At 37.4% G+C, this 17,998-nt stretch overlaps 1 protein-coding gene across 1 annotated transcript in view; it reads left to right on the plus strand.

Moving 5' to 3' along the window:
* The window catches only part of THSD7A (thrombospondin type 1 domain containing 7A), a 458,451-nt gene that overhangs the window by 261,869 nt on the left and 178,584 nt on the right, over positions 1–17,998 (plus strand). Inside the window, exon 5 of the mRNA XM_079931758.1 lies at positions 16,699–16,854. Coding sequence (XP_079787884.1) covers positions 16,699–16,854 — 156 coding nt within the window. The remainder of the gene's footprint in view (positions 1–16,698; positions 16,855–17,998) is intronic.

Raw genomic sequence — 17,998 nt, forward strand, 5'->3', positions numbered from 1 at the left:
AGCTCCTTGACATTGGCCTTGGCAATGAGTTTTAGATTTGACACTAAAAGCAGAGGCAGCAAAAGCAAAAATAAACAATGATGTAGTGGAGCTACATCAAACTAAAAAGCTTCTGCCCAGCAAAGGAAAGCACCAACAAAATGAAAAAGCAACCTATGGAATGGGAGAAAATATTTGCAAAGCACCTATATGATAAGTGTTTAATATCCAAAATATACAAGCCAATCTGCTTTAGGGATCTCCCCCTTTCTCCCACAATTTTATCCGTTTTCCCTAAGATGCAGTTGTATCAGCCCACAAAAGTGAGTCAAGGAGATCACTAGTATCAAAGCTCCAGAAGCATTTCCTAGTGAGGCTTGAGATCTACAATGGCAGGTGTTTTCAAGTCTCCAGTATCATTTTCCAAGCAGTTTTATTTAAAAGAATATAGTGTAAACTTGGGGAAAGTATTCAAACTCAGTTTACATGCTACCATAAATTAAAAGGTGGATTTAAGGTTAGAAAAATGTCCAGGAAGAAATACACCACCAATAGAAAAAACTATACCACTGAAGAAATAATTCTTAATATTCTTATGGCCAAAGACAATAGCAAGCAATTCTTTAAGAGTTCACGCATCTCTATTCTGGAATATGAATGACATTTTCTAAAAGATAAGCATTTAGTGCCACAGCGTTATGGCATCCTGTGGTTAACGTCAACTCTAGTCCTGCATAGCTGTGTTTCTCAAAGGGTAGCCTGAGCATTACTTGCATCAGAATCAGCTGAAGTGCTTGTTAAAAATTCATATTCTGAGGTTATTCTTAGGTTTCAATCCAAATGTAGTGCATCCAAACTTCTGGTCATGGTACCCAGGAGTCTGCTTCTTTAAAACAACTCCTCTCCTCACTCCCACCTTCCAGTAATTGTTGCATGCACTGAAAATTGAAAAGTCACTGTTGTTAGGTTAAGCATGGATCTTGAAAATCATGATTCTACTCCCCAGGCCCAGAAATCAGTAACTTTGCATGTTCCAAAAAGCTCTGATGCTACATGATGACATTTCCAACAAGCGCTGTTGTGACTCTGCCACCTTTGACATTTGGTTTTTTTAGAAACACACACTAGACTTTAATGCCAGAAACTTCAGTGCTTTTTTTTTTTTTCCAGAAGTCTTAACATGGATTTCATGTGTCTTACCATGAATGGGCTGAACCTTAGCAGCCCTCATGTTATAGCCTAATAAAGGGGGAATCTAGACATCTTGGAAACTTTGTTGGAATGTCAAACCCAGCAGATTAGTCCAGAGCTGCCAGTACAGCTGGCAGCTGCAGAAATGGGTGGATTAATTGGAGGTAGAGCATAACAGGGCAGAAATAGAGGTACAGGGAGGAGGAATTGGGATTCCTGTCAATTGCAATGTTGTATGCAGCATAGGATGCGGATCTTCTGAAAGGCAGTGTGAGAAAATAGACTCATCACAGTCTAAAAAGTCAAGAACAAGGAAGAATGATGCAGTGACAACCACAAGTTCCATGTTAGTTGCTTGGACCAAAATCTTTGGAGTCATTCTAGATTTCTCTCTCTTTCATTCTCACAATCAGTTCCTCAGGAAATTCTTCAAGCTCTACCTTCAATATTTATCTGACCACTTCACCTCCAGTATCACCCCTGGTCTGAAACACTATGTTTTGCCTCCTGACAGGTGTCCCTTGTCCCACCACAATCCGTTCTCAACACAGCAGCAGAGCAGTCATTCAAAATCATAGGCTGTGTCACTCCTGTGCTCAAAGCCCTGCCTCTGTGCCACCGTTCACTCCACGTAAAAGCCCTTCTCCCTCTTCTGCCCCTTGTCTCCTGACCCCGTCTCCCATGCTTCTGCCTCATGCTCCTTTTTCTCCAATCCCTTGGACCTCCTTTGCAGTTCCCGTACCACACCTTCTGCCTGGAATGTTCTTGCCCCAGACTTGTGCTTGGCTAATAACCCCATCCCCTCCTTCCATCCTTGTCTCAAATGTCTCTTTCTCAAAGAGGCTAGATGTGATCACCCTACTTTAAATTGCCCACCTCTCCCACACACACTCTCAGACCCCTTCCTCTACTCTTCTGTCTTTTTTCATAGCCCTTTTTGCCTTATACCATACTATACCAGTTAGTAGTTTATTAAGCTTATTACTTTTAGGTTTCCCCACTCCCTCAATGAGTATTCCCACTGCAAGAAAGCTGATACCTTTATCTATTTTGTTCTCTACTAAATCCTGAGCATCTCTGTGTACCAGTATGTGCCTGGTACCTAGTAGATGTTCAGTAGACATTTGTTGAGTGAGTTACTTAAGTAAATATTCACAAATATTGATCCTGACAAAGTGTAAGGGGAAATTTAGGAGTAATTACAAAGACTTAAGTAGAGAAAAGTAATTACAATAAGAATCAGGTCTGAGATATGTATAAATAACTGGGTGGGTCAGAAAATCAGAGTGGGCCTGGATCCAAGTAACACATTATGACAATGGTTTATTTGTAGGTGGTAAGTAGTTTTGAGGTTACAGTTCAAGGCTGCCCACAAATCAGGCTTTTGGCCTTTGACTCAGTGTTTCAGGTTGTATTTTATTTTTTAACACCAAGACATTAGAAGGAAAAGCCATAAAATTTCTCTTTTATCAAGTTCATCATCTGTGCAGTGATCAGGAAATGGGACTCTACACTTGGAATTCTATAAATGGAGATTTTGAGAAAAGAATGGAAGATTTCAGGAAAAACAGAAAATCTCATACTGTAGGTATTTAGCTCTGTTTGCTTCTAAATAAAGTGTAGAGAGTAATAGTGGCAGCAACCTGCTATGGAGAAACTTGAGTGAATACAAGTTTAGCACCGGTTTTTTTCCCCCAGAAAAACAGGGAAAAGTTGATAAAATATGCCAGTGAATATGACTATGCTTAAGTCATTATCACAGATTATTTTTTCTTCAATATCCCATCAAGCTTGGTATTATGGACTGAATTGTGTTCCCCCCAAATTCATTTGTTAAAGCCCTAACCGCCCATGTGACTTTTTTTGGAGATAGGGTCTTTAAAGAAGTAACTAAGCTTAAATAAGATCAAAAGGGTGGAGCCCTAATCCAATAGGACTGGTGTCCTTAGAAAAAGAGGAAGACGCCAGAGATGAGCGCACAGAGAGAAGATTGTGTGAGGACAGTGAGAAGGCAGCCAGAAGAGAGGCCTCATAGAAACTAACCCTGCCGGCACCTTGATCTTGGACTTGCAGTCTCCAGAACTGTGAGCAAATATACTTCCGTTGTTCAAGCCACCTAGTCTGTGCTATCTTGTTATGGCAGCCCTAACAGACTAATACACTTGATCATCAGAACAATTATATTTGGAGGAGCTCAGCAAGTCTCTGGAGCTAGTTGCAGGCCTTGTTTGATTAGATATTCCAGCTTTTTAAATAACCCTTTTTAAAGCGAAAGTTGCAGTTCTTTGAAATTCTAACTGCTAAGGTTCTCTGTCATTATATTGTGGATAACATACAGGCTCCAAACTGCTTCTTTTAATTTACATTGTCTATTAATGTTATTTTCCAAGTTAGGGACATTGTAAATGGTAACTTGAGTCAATAATAGTGTGTTGTTGGAAGATTTCAGTGTGACTTTTATATAGATTATTCGACAATATGTCCTGTATTTTTTAAAAAAAGAAAGAAAAAAAAGGAAAAAAAAAAACCTTCTTACTGCAGTGTTATGACAGATGGTACATCCCTGTAGTAGGAGAGTGATGTCCTCGTCAAGCTGTTGATACAGTTTGTGAAATTTAAATCCTAATATGATTGACATTGCTATGAAGGTATATATTTTGAACAGTCCCATGTATTTTTAAATGTTCTTGTTTTATAGGAATCAGGGTCCCTGAGCGAAATTACCTGACATATGTTTGTCCCTATAAATACTTAAAAGGATAGCACAGTTCTGTTTTATTTGAGTCAAGACACGAGGATAGTCGAGGGAGTTTGGCGTTGTAAGCATAGGCATATGAACCTCTCTCTGTAGTTTCCTAAAATGACCAGTGGAATATACAAATAGAGGAAAAACCTGTGTCAGTCCTTGAAACCAGGAGAGAGCCCATCCAGAGGCTAGACCCTTAAAGGAGTTTCTATTTGCTAGGGGTGATATTGATGTAAGATGGAAGGAACAGAGGCACCTGGGAGATTGACTAGAATTCCTGAGAGAAGTAGGAAGGGATCTGACAGTCCTCTCCCTGGCATCAGCACAGCAGAGTGAAGGCTGCAGACAAAAGAAGTAACAGGCCCATCACTTGGTGCCCTCCTAACTCTGCTGACAGCACACCAGCCGCAGGGTGGGTGGAGTCCTTTATAGGGAGAAGATGGCCTTCTTAAAAGTCTGCCCAGTCTGTCAAGTTTACAACACTGTTAGTGTTCATGGGCTAGCTCCTTCCCCACCGTCAGTCTCCTTAACACCCATAATTGAAAAGTTAAAACTAGAATATATAGCTGACAAGAAAAGAAAGAGGAATGCTCTCTTCTTATTTTAATCTGGGCCTAAATATTCATTATTGGGATATTTGGGAAGAACCTTACCTAAATTTATGAAATGTATCCAGTGCAACTTTCACTTGACTATTAAAACCAAGATAGAGCAAGCCTGGGCTTTAACCCCCAAAGAATAAGCAAACAGAAAAATCAGAAAAATGTAAATATACCACAGTTTCAAACATAGGGACCATTCAAATACCTTAGCTCTGAAATTGTCTAATATAAGAAAAACAAAATTAAAAAATGTTTTGTGGCCTCAGATGTTTTGATTTGTGACCTCAACACAATTCAAGAGGTTATCCAAAGAGCAAGCACAAGCAAGCACAAAGAGGAAGAAAGCTGTGGCCAAACAGGATGGCCTGGGGCTGAAAATCATGGCTATCAGTACGTGAGCTGCACAGAAGCAGCGACGGTCCATCGGATACTGAAAACATTAATTATGGTATAGAAAATGCACTCAAGACTGTCATGTATGCTTCCTAAGTAAACTATATGTGTTAATATAAGAAATGATTAATCCAAAACAATAGCTCTATAATGAATTAATCATAGGCAGAAAGGACTGGCAGTAAGCTTCAAAGCACATTAAATACCGAGAGATAATTCTCAACCATCATTTTAAATATGGTTGCAAAATTAATTAAAGAATAAGTGTATTATCTTAAAACAATGCCCTCTATTATTAAGAAGGAAGTGGGTTTTATGTCCCCATTAACTATACCAGCCCATGAAAGATAAAAGAAACTTCCGTGAATAAAGTTTAGTACAAGAACATCTTCAAAAAGCTTTAAGCAACCACTGATACATGTAGAATTTGATTAATTTTCAGGACATAGGCTTTATTTGCTTGACATCAGTTCTTACATCTAGCGGTAAGTGAGGGTTGAATAAACCATCAATAGAACTTTAGTGGAATTCAAACTACTTTGGTTAAATATACCCTAAATTACTATCACATACTTGTAATAATTAAGAAAAACCAACAAACCATCATTGCCACTGCCATTGACCCTATAGCACCCTTAGGCATAACGTTCCTAACACAGTGGCAGAGCTTTGCACAGAGTAGGCATCTAATATTTATTTTAACACATTGAGCAATATAAGAACAAAGGAAAGGAAAGCCATTTGTAACTGATTTTATTTATAGATCTTTGGAATCTCTTTTGTTAGCAGGCATCCTTATGTTTAATAATAGTGTTTGGTCAGTTCCTATACTGAAACTAAGACTTAAATCCAAGAGAATTTCCTTGTACTTTTGAATTAGCAATGAAATAAGCTTCTTTAAAGAAGCAGTGCTATTTCAAGAAAAAGATAGATTTTCAGGGAAGACAGTGGAAAATAAATACAGTATCAGGAGACTTTGAATGCCTAAAATGCTCAGCCATTTTGCTAAATGGATGAATGAATTATTAAACCTATTGCACTTTTCTCAACCTTTGAACCCTAATATATCTTTCGAATGACTCACAAAAGGCGTATTGTTGTACAAATAGGTCTGAAGTAGGCTGGGTGTGAGATCTGTCATTTAGAATGTTTTAAGAATCCAAATATATAATTTCGTGATAAAAAAAGTTTAAAATACAGATGTGTATTTTTTAGGCATTAGAACAAAAATTACTTAGTTTTAAAAATTTAGTATTAAAAATAGATGAGAATCTAAAATGTTTCTTATTAAAATACTGAGGACTCACTTGCCAGATAAATATCACTTCCAGTTTCTTCTGTCACCCCCACAGCAGTAATCAAATAGACTGTTTAAAAAATGTGTATGAGGCTCCCCTGGTGGTGCAGTGGTTGAGAGTCCGCCTGCCGATGCCGGTTCGGGAAGATCCCACATGCCGCGGAGCGGCTGGGCCCATGAGCCATGGCCGCTGAGCTTGTGCGTACGGAGCCTGTGCTCTGCAACGGGAGAGGCCACAACAGTGAGAGGCCCTCGTACCGAAAAAAAAAAAAAAAATGTGTATGTCTTCTACTCAGGCCACCCTTCATATTATAGACTTCTAGGAGTTGGAGTTAAATGGGGGAAGAATGTGGCTTCTACTAATTGTCATATCATAGTATATAGCAAAGTGGATAAGAGCATGGTCTCTGAAGTCAGATACCAGCTACCTCCGATTAGCTGTGTGACCTTAGGCAAGTTACTTAATCTCTCTGTGCCTCAGTTTCCTCATCTCCAAATTTGGGATTACTACTTTTGTACCTACTTCATGAGATTGCTGTGAGGATTAAAAGAATTTATTTGCTAAATTAAATATAAGTATTTACTATTATTATTAAGATTATAGGTGCAGAACATCCCATTTTAATAGTAATTTAGTTGGACAGCCAGTTCTTGATATCTTGTAGAATGAAAATTTAGTTCCATTCCCAACTGATGTATGAAAGAATAATTTTCAGTGATTGACCACCAGGGCTGATGCTGGATTATCTTTTTTTGTGTGTGTGTGTGGTATGCAGGCCTCTCGCTGTTGCGGCCTCTCCCGTTGTGGAGCACAGGCTCCGGACGTGCAGGCTCAGCGGCCATGGCTCACAGGCCCAGCCGCTCCGCCGCACGTGGGATCTTCCCGGACCGGGGCACAAACCAGTGTCCCCTGCATCGGCAGGCGGACTCTCAACCACTGCGCCACCAGGGAAGCCCCAGGATTATCTTGATAGCCTCATTTTACTATTATGACATACATATACAATATTAATAATCCCCATTAACTGTACTTCAATACATTATGACCTATTTCAAATGGATTTGCGTGTGTGTGTGTGTGTCATTTCATTACATATTGTTACATATTATTGAAGCTCCCTCACTTATCCTTCCAAGATTGCATAGAGTCGTACTTAGAAGTACACACTGAAGATTATGGAACCAAACTGCCTGGATATGAGTCCAAAATATACTATCTCCTAGCTGTGTGACTTTGGGAAAGTTACTTAACCTTTCCATATTCAGTTTCCCCATTTGGAAATAATTATCCACCACCACCACCGCAAATGGGGATAATTGAAATACCTATCCCATGGGCTTTTGAGGGAATTACATGAATTAATATTTGTGAAGTACTTGGAGCACCATAGCATTGCCTGGTACATTGTAAATGCCAGTAAGCATTTGTTATTAAATAACTCACATCCACTCCATCACAGGATGTGGGACTCCTATTCTCAATTTTATGTTTAACATTCCTTGCTTTTCTTTATGTATTTGACATGCCCAAGCTTTTCAGCCAAAGACCACCAGCTACACACCTGTGTTTGAACAAGTTGAGTTTATTACTTTTTGCAGCAAGGGAGAGCCCATACCCTGGGCAACCAGGGGCATCTCAGTAAGAGGGTCAGAAAGCACTTATATTAGGATTTGGGCTTCAGTTAAGTAATTATTTTAGGGGGCTTTAAATAAGTGAGCTTTGCTGTGGATTGAATGCTGTAAGGAAGCAAGAGTAATTCTATAACCAGGTATCTTAATAAACCTTATTTTTGGAAGTAGGAAAGACTAGAGGGAGTCTAAAGCTGTAACTGATAAAGAAGCAGAACTCACTCATATTAGCTGGGAGATGGGAATATGTGATATTTTGGCTGTTCCCATGGTGACCTTGTTTTTAGTTAGACAAATGAAGTAGTCTTACTTTTTGTCTTACTCCATCATAGCCTAGCTGAAAAGATCAGGCCAGTTCCCAGACAATGGTGGCCACTCTCCTCTTTTCCAGACTTACGTATTTATCCCAAAACATGGTGATAATGCTTGCTTTTTAAAACTTTATATGAATAGTATCATTTAGTACAGGAGTCCCCAACCCCCATGCTGTGGACCACTTTCTGTGGTAACTGGTCCCTGGTGCCAAAAAGGTTGGGGACTGCTGATTTAGTATATATTCTTCTTTGGCTTGCTTTCTTCACTCTTTGTTACATATTTGTGGGTTTCATCATATCAGCGATTGTCCTGTAGTTTATTTATTTCCACCTCTGTATAGCATTGTATTGACACCATAGTATTGACACCATAATTTAATATCCATTCCCTTTTTGTTGGATACCTGAGTTACTCCTAGATATTTGCAGTTATAAACAATGCTACAATGACAGTTCTTATAAATATCTCCTGGGGTAAATGTCTGATGTCTGATAGCTTTTTCCAGACTGTATACCTGGGAGTATGCCTGTCTTCAAACATGCTAGAAAATTCCAAGTTATTTTCCAAAATGGGTAAAACAATTTAAATTTCTACCAGCAGTGTTTAACTGCTCTGGCTGCTTCACATCTTCTCCAGCACTTGGTATTGTCAAACATGTACATTTTCTGATAAACTAGTGGATATAAAATGTCATTTCAGATGTTATTTTTTTATTAAGTCTGATAATATTTGAGTTATAGTGATTTATACTCTTGCATTCATTTCCTCCATCTTATTTTATTCTTTGTTACATTTTGTCTGTTTCATTGTTTCTTCTTTCTTGCCTTCCTTTGAATTTATTGCAACAGTTTTGCTATTGTTGCATTTTTTCCCTTGGTTTGGAAGTTACACATCCTTATCCTATTTATATAAAGAGATTACCTTAAAATATTAAGGTTCAGACCTAAATGAATACAATCTAAAATTAATATATTTACCTTGCTAAGGGCTTTAAACTGCTTTACCTCTGATTACCTTTCACCAACTTACATATTATGTAGTCTTGTATTTTAGTTCTGTACTGCTGTATATAACTGTCTGTATTAGTTTTCTATCATTGCCATAACAAAGTACCAAAAACTTAACATTTTATCTTATAGTTTTGTAGGTCGAAAGTCTGACATGGTTCTCACCTGGCTAAAATCAGGGGCTTAGCAGAGCTGCATTCCTTTCTAGAAGCTCTAGAGAAGCATCTGTTTCCTTGCCCATTCGGCTTGTTGGCAGAATTCAGTTTCTTGCAGTTGGAAAAGTAAGATCTCCATTTCCTTGCTAGTTAGGGACTGTCCCCAGCTTCTAGAGGCCACATTCCTTGGCCTTTACACCCTCTCCTCCAAAGCCAGAATGGCAAATCAGGTACCTCTCATGCTTTGAATCTCTCCTCCTCCTTCTTCCATCTCACCTTTCTGACCAGCTGAGAAAGGTTTTCTGCTTTTTAGGACTCATGTGGTTAGATTAGGCCAATTTAGATAATCCAGGATAGTTTCCACATCTCAGGGTTTGAATCCTGAATCACAGCTGCAAAGTCCTTTTTCCCATTAAGATAACATAGTCACAAATTCAGAGGATTAAAGCATGGGATCTTTGGGGGACCATTATTCTGCCTACCACACTCCCCTATTTAATCATCATAATTATGCTTTTACAGTCAACGTTTACTTTTACTCACATTTAATATTTTCTTTGGCCACCATTCCATCTGGCATCTTAGACCCTGCTTCTCTGTTCACTGTCCTTTGTATGAGAAATAAATCCTTTAGAAATTTCCTTAATGATGGTTTGTTATAGCTTAACTCTCATTTTCTGTCTGAAAATGCCTTCCTTTGTCCCTGGTAATTAAAGAACTCTGGATATGCAAGTTCTATGACCTGGGATCAGTACTGCCTCAAGGGAGGGGCCAGCTTGAGGACTCTGGTACCATACCAGATTCATGCTGTGGATTTGGGGAATCATTTGAGGATTTTCCTTTCTTGTGATCCTAGTTATAAAATTGAAAGGTTTTATTTTTTAAATAACATATAGGCTTCTGCTTCCAGGAATATAGAAAAGATGTAATTTTTCCTAATTCTCTTACTAAATTAAAAAAAAATTCTGAACATTATATAGTAAACAGACCATTAAGATGACTCTGAAAGTCGGAGAGGGAGGCAGGCAAGCTAGAGATTTTAAGACTCAAGAAATGACAAGATGCTCAGTTCCCTTTTGCCTCCCACATCTCAGACTTGTAGTGAGAGAAGACCACCACTCATAAACACCAGTGGGAGCAGATTTTAAAAGACCCTAACAGATGCTTATTCAGGCAATGTTTTAATTTGCTTCTAACACAATATAAAAATTAAAATATATTCTGTACCTATAAAAAATTAGACTTATAAGGAGAAAAAACACAAATTGGTAAAGTGGATTTAAAAATATGACCCAACTATACACATTCAACAAGAAACTCACTTCAAATATAGCAATATCCCAGGTTGAAAGTAAATAATGAAAAATGATAAATCATGAAAATATTATTCAAAGAGAAGCAGGAGTAGCTATATTAATATCTGATAAATTAGACATCAGAGCAAAGAAAATTACCAGAAACAGAGAAGGACATTATATAATGATAAAGGGTCAATCCACCAAGAAGATAATGAAATCTTACATGTATATGCACTGAACAACATACTACAAAATATGTGAACAAAAACTGATAGAACTGAAAGGAGAAATACACAAATCCACAATTAAAGTTGGAGATGACAACATTCCACTCCTCATACAGAAATCAGCAAGGATACAGAAGAACTCAACAACATCAACCAACAGGATTTATTAAGCATTTGTAGAACACTCCAACAACAGAACACGTTTCCTTTTCAGTTATCTGTGAAACATATACTAAGATAGACCATACCCTGATCCATAAAACAAAGTTCAGCAAATTTCAAAGAATTTAAATCATACACAGTGTGTTCTCTGAGCACAGTGGGAACCAAATTAGAATTCTATCACAGAAAGATAACAGTCTCCAAACACTTGGAAACTAAACAACCCATTTCTAAATAAGCCATGTGTGAAAGAGGAATTCTCAAAGAAAATCAAAATACTTGAACTGAATTAAATGAAAATATAACATATAAAAATCTGTGAGACATAGCTAACCAGTGCTGAAAAAGAAATTTATAACACTAAATGCTTACATTAGAAGAGGATAAGACACAAATCAATGATATGAACTCCCACTTAAAGAACCAAGAAAAAAGAGAGCAAAATAAGATGAAAGCCAACAAAAGGAAGAAAATAATAAAAATAAGAACAGAAATCAGTGAAATTGAAAACCAAAACAATAGAGAAAATCAGTGAAACAAAGAGCTGGTTCTTTGAACAGACTATTAATGTTGAAAACTCTAGCAAGACTACTAAAGTAAAAAAGGGAGAAGACACAAATCACCAACATCAGGAATAAAACAGAGGCTATCACTATTGACCTTACAGACAGCAAAATAACAGGGGAATACCACAGACAACTTTATAAACATATATTTGACAACTTAGACTAAATAGAAGGAATTTAAAAAATAAAAATAAAAAAACTATAAACTACTGTAACTCACTCAATGTGAAACAGATCTTTTCTATCCAGAAAATAGGAAAAGAGGGAACAGAGACCAAGATATTAGAACGAAAAGAAAACTACAGACCAAAATCTCTCATAAATACAGATACAGAAATCCTTAACAAAAATATTAGCAATTAGAATTCAGTAATACATTATAAGAATTGAAGACTAGGACCAAGTACAGTGTATTCAGGGATGCATGGCTGGTTCAATGTTGGAAAATCAGTTAATATAATCCACCATATTAACAGGCTAAAGAAAAAAAAATCACATGATAACATCAAACAATGGAGGAAAAGCATCTGACACAATTCAACACCCATTCATAATAAAAACTCTCAGAAAAATAAGAATGGAGAGAAACATCCTCAACTTGGTACAGATCATCTGCAAAAACCTACAGGTAACATCATGCTTAATGGCGAAAGACTGAATTCTTTCTCTCTAAGATTAGGAGCAAAGTGGCTGTAGGCAATCCTTGTAGCTTCATCACTCCATCTCTCTCCATTATTGCAGTGCCTTCCTTTCTGTGTGTCTTCACATGGACTTCTTATAAGGACACCAGTCATTGGATTTAGGACTCACTTGAATCCAGTAGGACCTCATTAGCTAATTACATTTGCAATGACCCTATATCCAAATAAGGTCGTGTTCTGAGTTTTTAGTAGACATTTGAGCAGGGGGCAGCACTATTCAACCCAGTACATGTACCCTGGCTGTATCAATGCCAGTATTCTGATTGTGGTATTATACTATAGTTTTGTGAGATCTGACTATTGGGGGAAACTGGGTAAAGGGTATGTGGTATCTCTGTGAGGTTACAATTTCATGTGTATCTACAATTATCTCAGAATAAAACATTTAATTCAAAAAGTTATATATTCACTGTTCTTAGGGATTATACAGTGAGTATATTTTCAGAGTACCTCATTGGCCACATTACTGGAAACAGATGATTTAAGTTTACCTCCTATAATGAATTTCTTTTCCATCATAATACTCTGAATATACAAATATAAAAATATTTCAGACCTACCTACAAAAATGCACCAGTTTCATTTTTTTGTTTGTTTTATTAAGTCCTGAAAAGTTCAGACATTCTTTTATGACCCTGTGAAGCGTACAAAGTACATATAATTGAAAACCCTGTAAGTCGTATGAGAACAATAAAAGGTCTCCTTTATTTTCAAGAGATCAACAATAAGACAAAAAAAATCTAATATATACTTCCTTGGAACTTGTACTGGATGAACAATTTCTTTATAATTTCTAGTAAAATTATATAAGAATAATGACTGGGCCATTTTAGAAAATTTAGTTGTCGATATTTGAGAACAAGGGATCAGCAATAAACACTACATTATGTAATACACAACTATAGGAATTATGTCCCACAGATTAAATTAGAACCCAGTAAGATCTCCTAGGTCTGTTCTTTACTTCATTATTGAATCACACTGATTCCAAATAAATCTTGGGCAATTGCCAAAAAAAAAAGACCACTTTTGAGGAGTTAAACTAGTATCTGTGATTTACATTAATCAGCATATATACTGTTTATGGGCACAGATTTGACTCTGTTGAAACTGTGCTCTCACTACCCAAGGCCCTCTCTTTTTCTGGCTGTAGTTTTGTCCTGGTACCTCCACTGGTCAATCTGTGCTATGGGCATGAGGCTTGAAGTGGTAGCCTCACATTTGCCAACTCTTCGTATGCCAGGGAAGGTCTAAGATAGAACCCCACCAGTTAGATCAATAATTGTGTGATTCATATTTGTAAAACCAGCCGAGAACATTTATTTACGGTGTTTTTTTAAATAAAAAGTTGAAAATGCAAAAAACAGAAAAAATCAGCATATACTGGATAAGAAAACCTATAATGAAAATCACCAAAGGAATAGAATCATACAGAAAATACTCTCCCCCTGTCTTTCTTTGATTAATGAAAGATAGACAGACAGATAGATAGATAGAAAATTATCTGTAAAATTGAGGCTATTGTCAACTGAAAAAAAAAAATGCACAATGTTGAGAGTTGTGAGTTAAGTTTATTTGGGGCAGATTGAGGTCTATAGTCCGGGAGACAGCATTTCATATAGCTCTGAGAAACTGCTCCAAAGAGGTAAGGGGGGAAGGTCAGTGTATATGTGATTTTGGTGAAGGGGGAGTACATGCAACCAAGCACACATTTTTGCAGAAGGTTGCTGCTAGTCACAAGGAGCAGACATCACCATGAAGGATTTTAGTGCCATTTCAGCTATGGGGAGTCGCGAGAATTGGGCTCATAAAATCTTCTCCTGAAAATATCTATCTGAAGGCCTGTTTTGCCAGTTTTTCCCAGAGCACAGGGTGCCTCCTTCCTGGTCTCCACCCTGCACTCCTTTCAGGGTATGTGGAAGGTCAGCAGCTTACGGTTTAATCCTTGTAGAAGCAGATAGCAAGTACCACTTTTTAGTTGGTACTATTTTTCAAGGACTGTATTATCTCTGTGTTGATTTGCTCAGCTTAGCAGAAGATTTTAAGAGTATTTTGCTTCAAGCAACACTTCCTTAAACCTTTATTTGTCACATTTCTCTTTTAATAGCTCAAGAAGAATCTGTGACCGATTTTTCTATTTGATTTATTCAAAATACACCAAGAGCTAACATTAAGCTTTAGAAAAATGGCCAGGAATTAATGTTTGTACCTTTTTCCTTAATAAAAACTGTATTTTCCTCCTACAGTTTTCAGTCTTATATATAAAATAAATTTCTTCAGGCTGTAATCATAGCTCTCACAATTGCATGCTCAGTAGACTTCCCTTTATAGTAACTGTAATTTCCAACACTATATAATAACACTAAAGACTAAAGTTACTTTTAGTCAATTGAAAGGAAAAAAATGGAGACTTTTCAGGTAATTATACATATAACCACTAATTTAAATGATAGTCTGAAGGATTCAACAAGTGAAGGAATCGCGTATGTTAATTTGCAGTTATAGGAGTTTTTCTTCATATTGTAGACTTATATTAGTCAAGATTCTCTGGAGAAACAGAACCAATAGTATATATACAGGTATGTAAGAGGAGATTTATTATAGGAATCAGCTCCTGGGATCCTGGGAGTGGGCCACTGGTGTAATACCCAGTTTCCCAGAACCAGGAACTCTGATGTCCAGGGGGAAGAGAAGATGGATATCCCAACTCAGGAAGAGAAGGAATGTACCCTTCCTTCACCTTTTCGTTCTATTCAGGCCTCAATGGATTGGATGATGCCCCGCCCACAGTGGTGAGGGCAATCTGCTTTACTTCGTCTACTGATTCAAATGCTAATCGCTTCCAGAAACACACTCACAGAAACACCCAGAAACAGTGTTTTACCAGCTATGTGGGCATCCCTTAGCCCAGGCAAGTTAACGCATGAAATTAACCATCACAAGACTCTTACACCTGTAAAAATATTAAAAACAAATCGTTTTATGTGAGATATGTATCATTGATGTCATTTTTTTATATTCAGAGAAATGAAACATTTATTCCTGTATTTTCTGTCATCAGTGTGCCAAGCACTTTCACTGTTGGAAAGCAATCCAATGAATCATTTTTGGCTTTGCCTAATGTTATGATACAAATTAGCAACAATTCTGATAAGCTTAAGTGAGAATGCTCTTGGTGCTCATGCTAAGCAAATTAGGGATGCCCAGTCATTTATTTTCACTGCAGTGTGTGTGTGTGTGTGTGTGTGTGTTCCGGGGTGGGGTGGGGGATGGGGGGCGGAGAGTGGGAGGGGATGAAAATAAGTACTCCTAGGAAGAAAAAATAAAAACAAAATCTATAGAATATTTTTCAGAACTGAAAAACTGTGGCAGAAAGAGGAGATAATAGTCTTTAGGTAGCATTTATGATTCTGTGTGCAGAAAGTTGAGGGATATACAAGTATCTACAGTTTGCTTATTTCAGGCTTCTATGCTACATGCATGGGCATTTCAAAGTATCAGAGAGTAACAGGGGCTAGCTTTTATTAAAGGAAATGTGTGTCTTAAGACATTTACTTCTCAAAATTTTTATGACAGTAGTAAACTTGATTCTCTTGTGATGTCCATAAAGTTTTAAGTATCATTCTTACTCAGTCATTTTTAATCAGAACTGTGGACACCTTCTGACGTTAACTATCAAATACCTGTGCTGTACAAAATAGCCAAACTGCAGTCATCATAGCAGAAGAGAAGCAAGGGCTAGCAGTATTTATACACAGTTCATTGGTCAACTCATGAACATACGTGGACAATTATAAATTTGTCCCCTTAGCAATTCTGAGCTTTGGATCACATATGCAAATAGTATATTCTTTAAAGTTCTGGAAAGTATCTGGTGAGTCATGCAGTCAGAGATAGAGATGCCCCATTTGGTGGCCCGAGCTCTTCCTTCATCATATCCATCAGTCACCTTTCTGCAGACCAAAAGGGAAGGGGGCCTTCTCTGCCAGAGCCACTCAGTGGAGATTTTTTCCATGTATGTTAAAGCTGTAGTTCCCCTCCTACTCTGTTCAGTCCTCTAAATTCTCCTCTTTTAGAACCTAACTATAAAATTTTAGAAATAAAATTAACTGTAAGGATTATTTTACTGACTAGGAAAGTTAGACTCAGCATTATTAATGGCATGACTAATTAGTGGTGAAGCTGGTGATCAAACAGTCTGCAAGCCTTCTAGCCCAGTTTCCTCTGACTGTACTACACTGCTTCTTTTCCCCCCACTCCTTCTGTCTCCTTTTATTCTCAGGATGGAGCTGAGAAGCATTCGAGTAATGTCTTGGTGGCGCTTCTTTAAGCATTTTCCTTCTCCGTACACAAAACTGCTCTGAAAAACCGTATTATTGACCATAACAACCTGTTTAATTCTTAAGGAACCTCTGTTTTTCTCCAAACAGCCTCAAAACCAGTGGACTTGAAATCATGTGCTGGCCCTATCCCTAATACGACACAGCTGTGCCACATTCCCTGTCCTATTGAATGTGAGGTTTCACCCTGGACAGCTTGGGGACCTTGTACTTACGAAAATTGTAATGACCAGCAAGGCAAAAAAGGTATGTAATATTAAAATGGCATGCTTAAAACTCCCATCAAATTGGGTCAAACCATGAATTATTAACAAGTGCTGCTCTGTGTTCCTGTGATCATTCGTTTGCAGTATTTTCCAGAATGGCTAAAGAGTATTGATCTTTAGCACAAAAGAATTATAAACCTATTCTGGTGATGATACCAGAAGATTAAAACTGCAGAACGTAGGCAAGATGCTTGTTAATTTAGACAACAGATGGAGAGCGTCTGACGCAGTTGGTGCAGTGGTTAAGATGAGCTGTGGTGTCAGACTGACGTGGATTGGAAAACCTAGTCTGTCCTCTGTTGTTTAGATAAGTTAATTAACTTATTTAAATCTTTGTTCCCTTACCTGTAAAAGGGATGTAATATGATCTGGTACCCAAGTTTTCTTTAAAGACTCAATGAGATAAACATAAAGCACTTATTTCATTGCCTGACCTGTAGCTAGTGCCTAATAAACAGAACTACTTATTACTTTGAAGGTAAACAAACTAATAATAAATATTGCTTTTATGATGCAAATAATATATCTAAAAGGAATAGAATAAATGCAATTGTTTACTACATGTTCGGCCTGGTAGAGTAATTTTCACATGATCTAGTAATTGAAAACATTTTTCTATTTTGTTTCAAAGGACAGTTTTCTAGTGATTCCAATATATTCACATAGCAGTAGACAGACTTATTAATTTTGTTATACATTGTCAGAAAGGGCAACACTTAGGTGTTATTAAAGCACATAGCAGGACTTTGAATACTCCTTGTTAGAGCCCAGATGGTTTATATCCCGAGTTCAAATTTCTGGAGAGTCTAAATTCAACTAAGCTTTCAAGAGACAGTTTCCTGAAACCATCCAACTTCTCAGAGGTTCCTTTTCAAATTTAACCAGGTGATCCTGTTGAGGAATTCAAAGTAATAGCACTTGTGTCTGGTCATGAATATTTCTGAATAGGTTGAGATTTTATTGTGTCTTTGAACATTTTACAACTACAGACTTTCCAAATCAACCAATCACCTCTCTCTGTGTCTCTCTTTCTCTTTATCTCTCTCCAGCCCATTCTTGCTTGACTTTTACTGTAGTAAGCTGACACCAAAAGTCCCTCTTTGGCCATTCTGTTTATTCATTTA

This window comes from Stenella coeruleoalba (assembly GCF_951394435.1).
Source record: "Stenella coeruleoalba genome assembly, chromosome: 9".
NCBI classification, from domain to species: domain Eukaryota; kingdom Metazoa; phylum Chordata; class Mammalia; order Artiodactyla; family Delphinidae; genus Stenella; species Stenella coeruleoalba.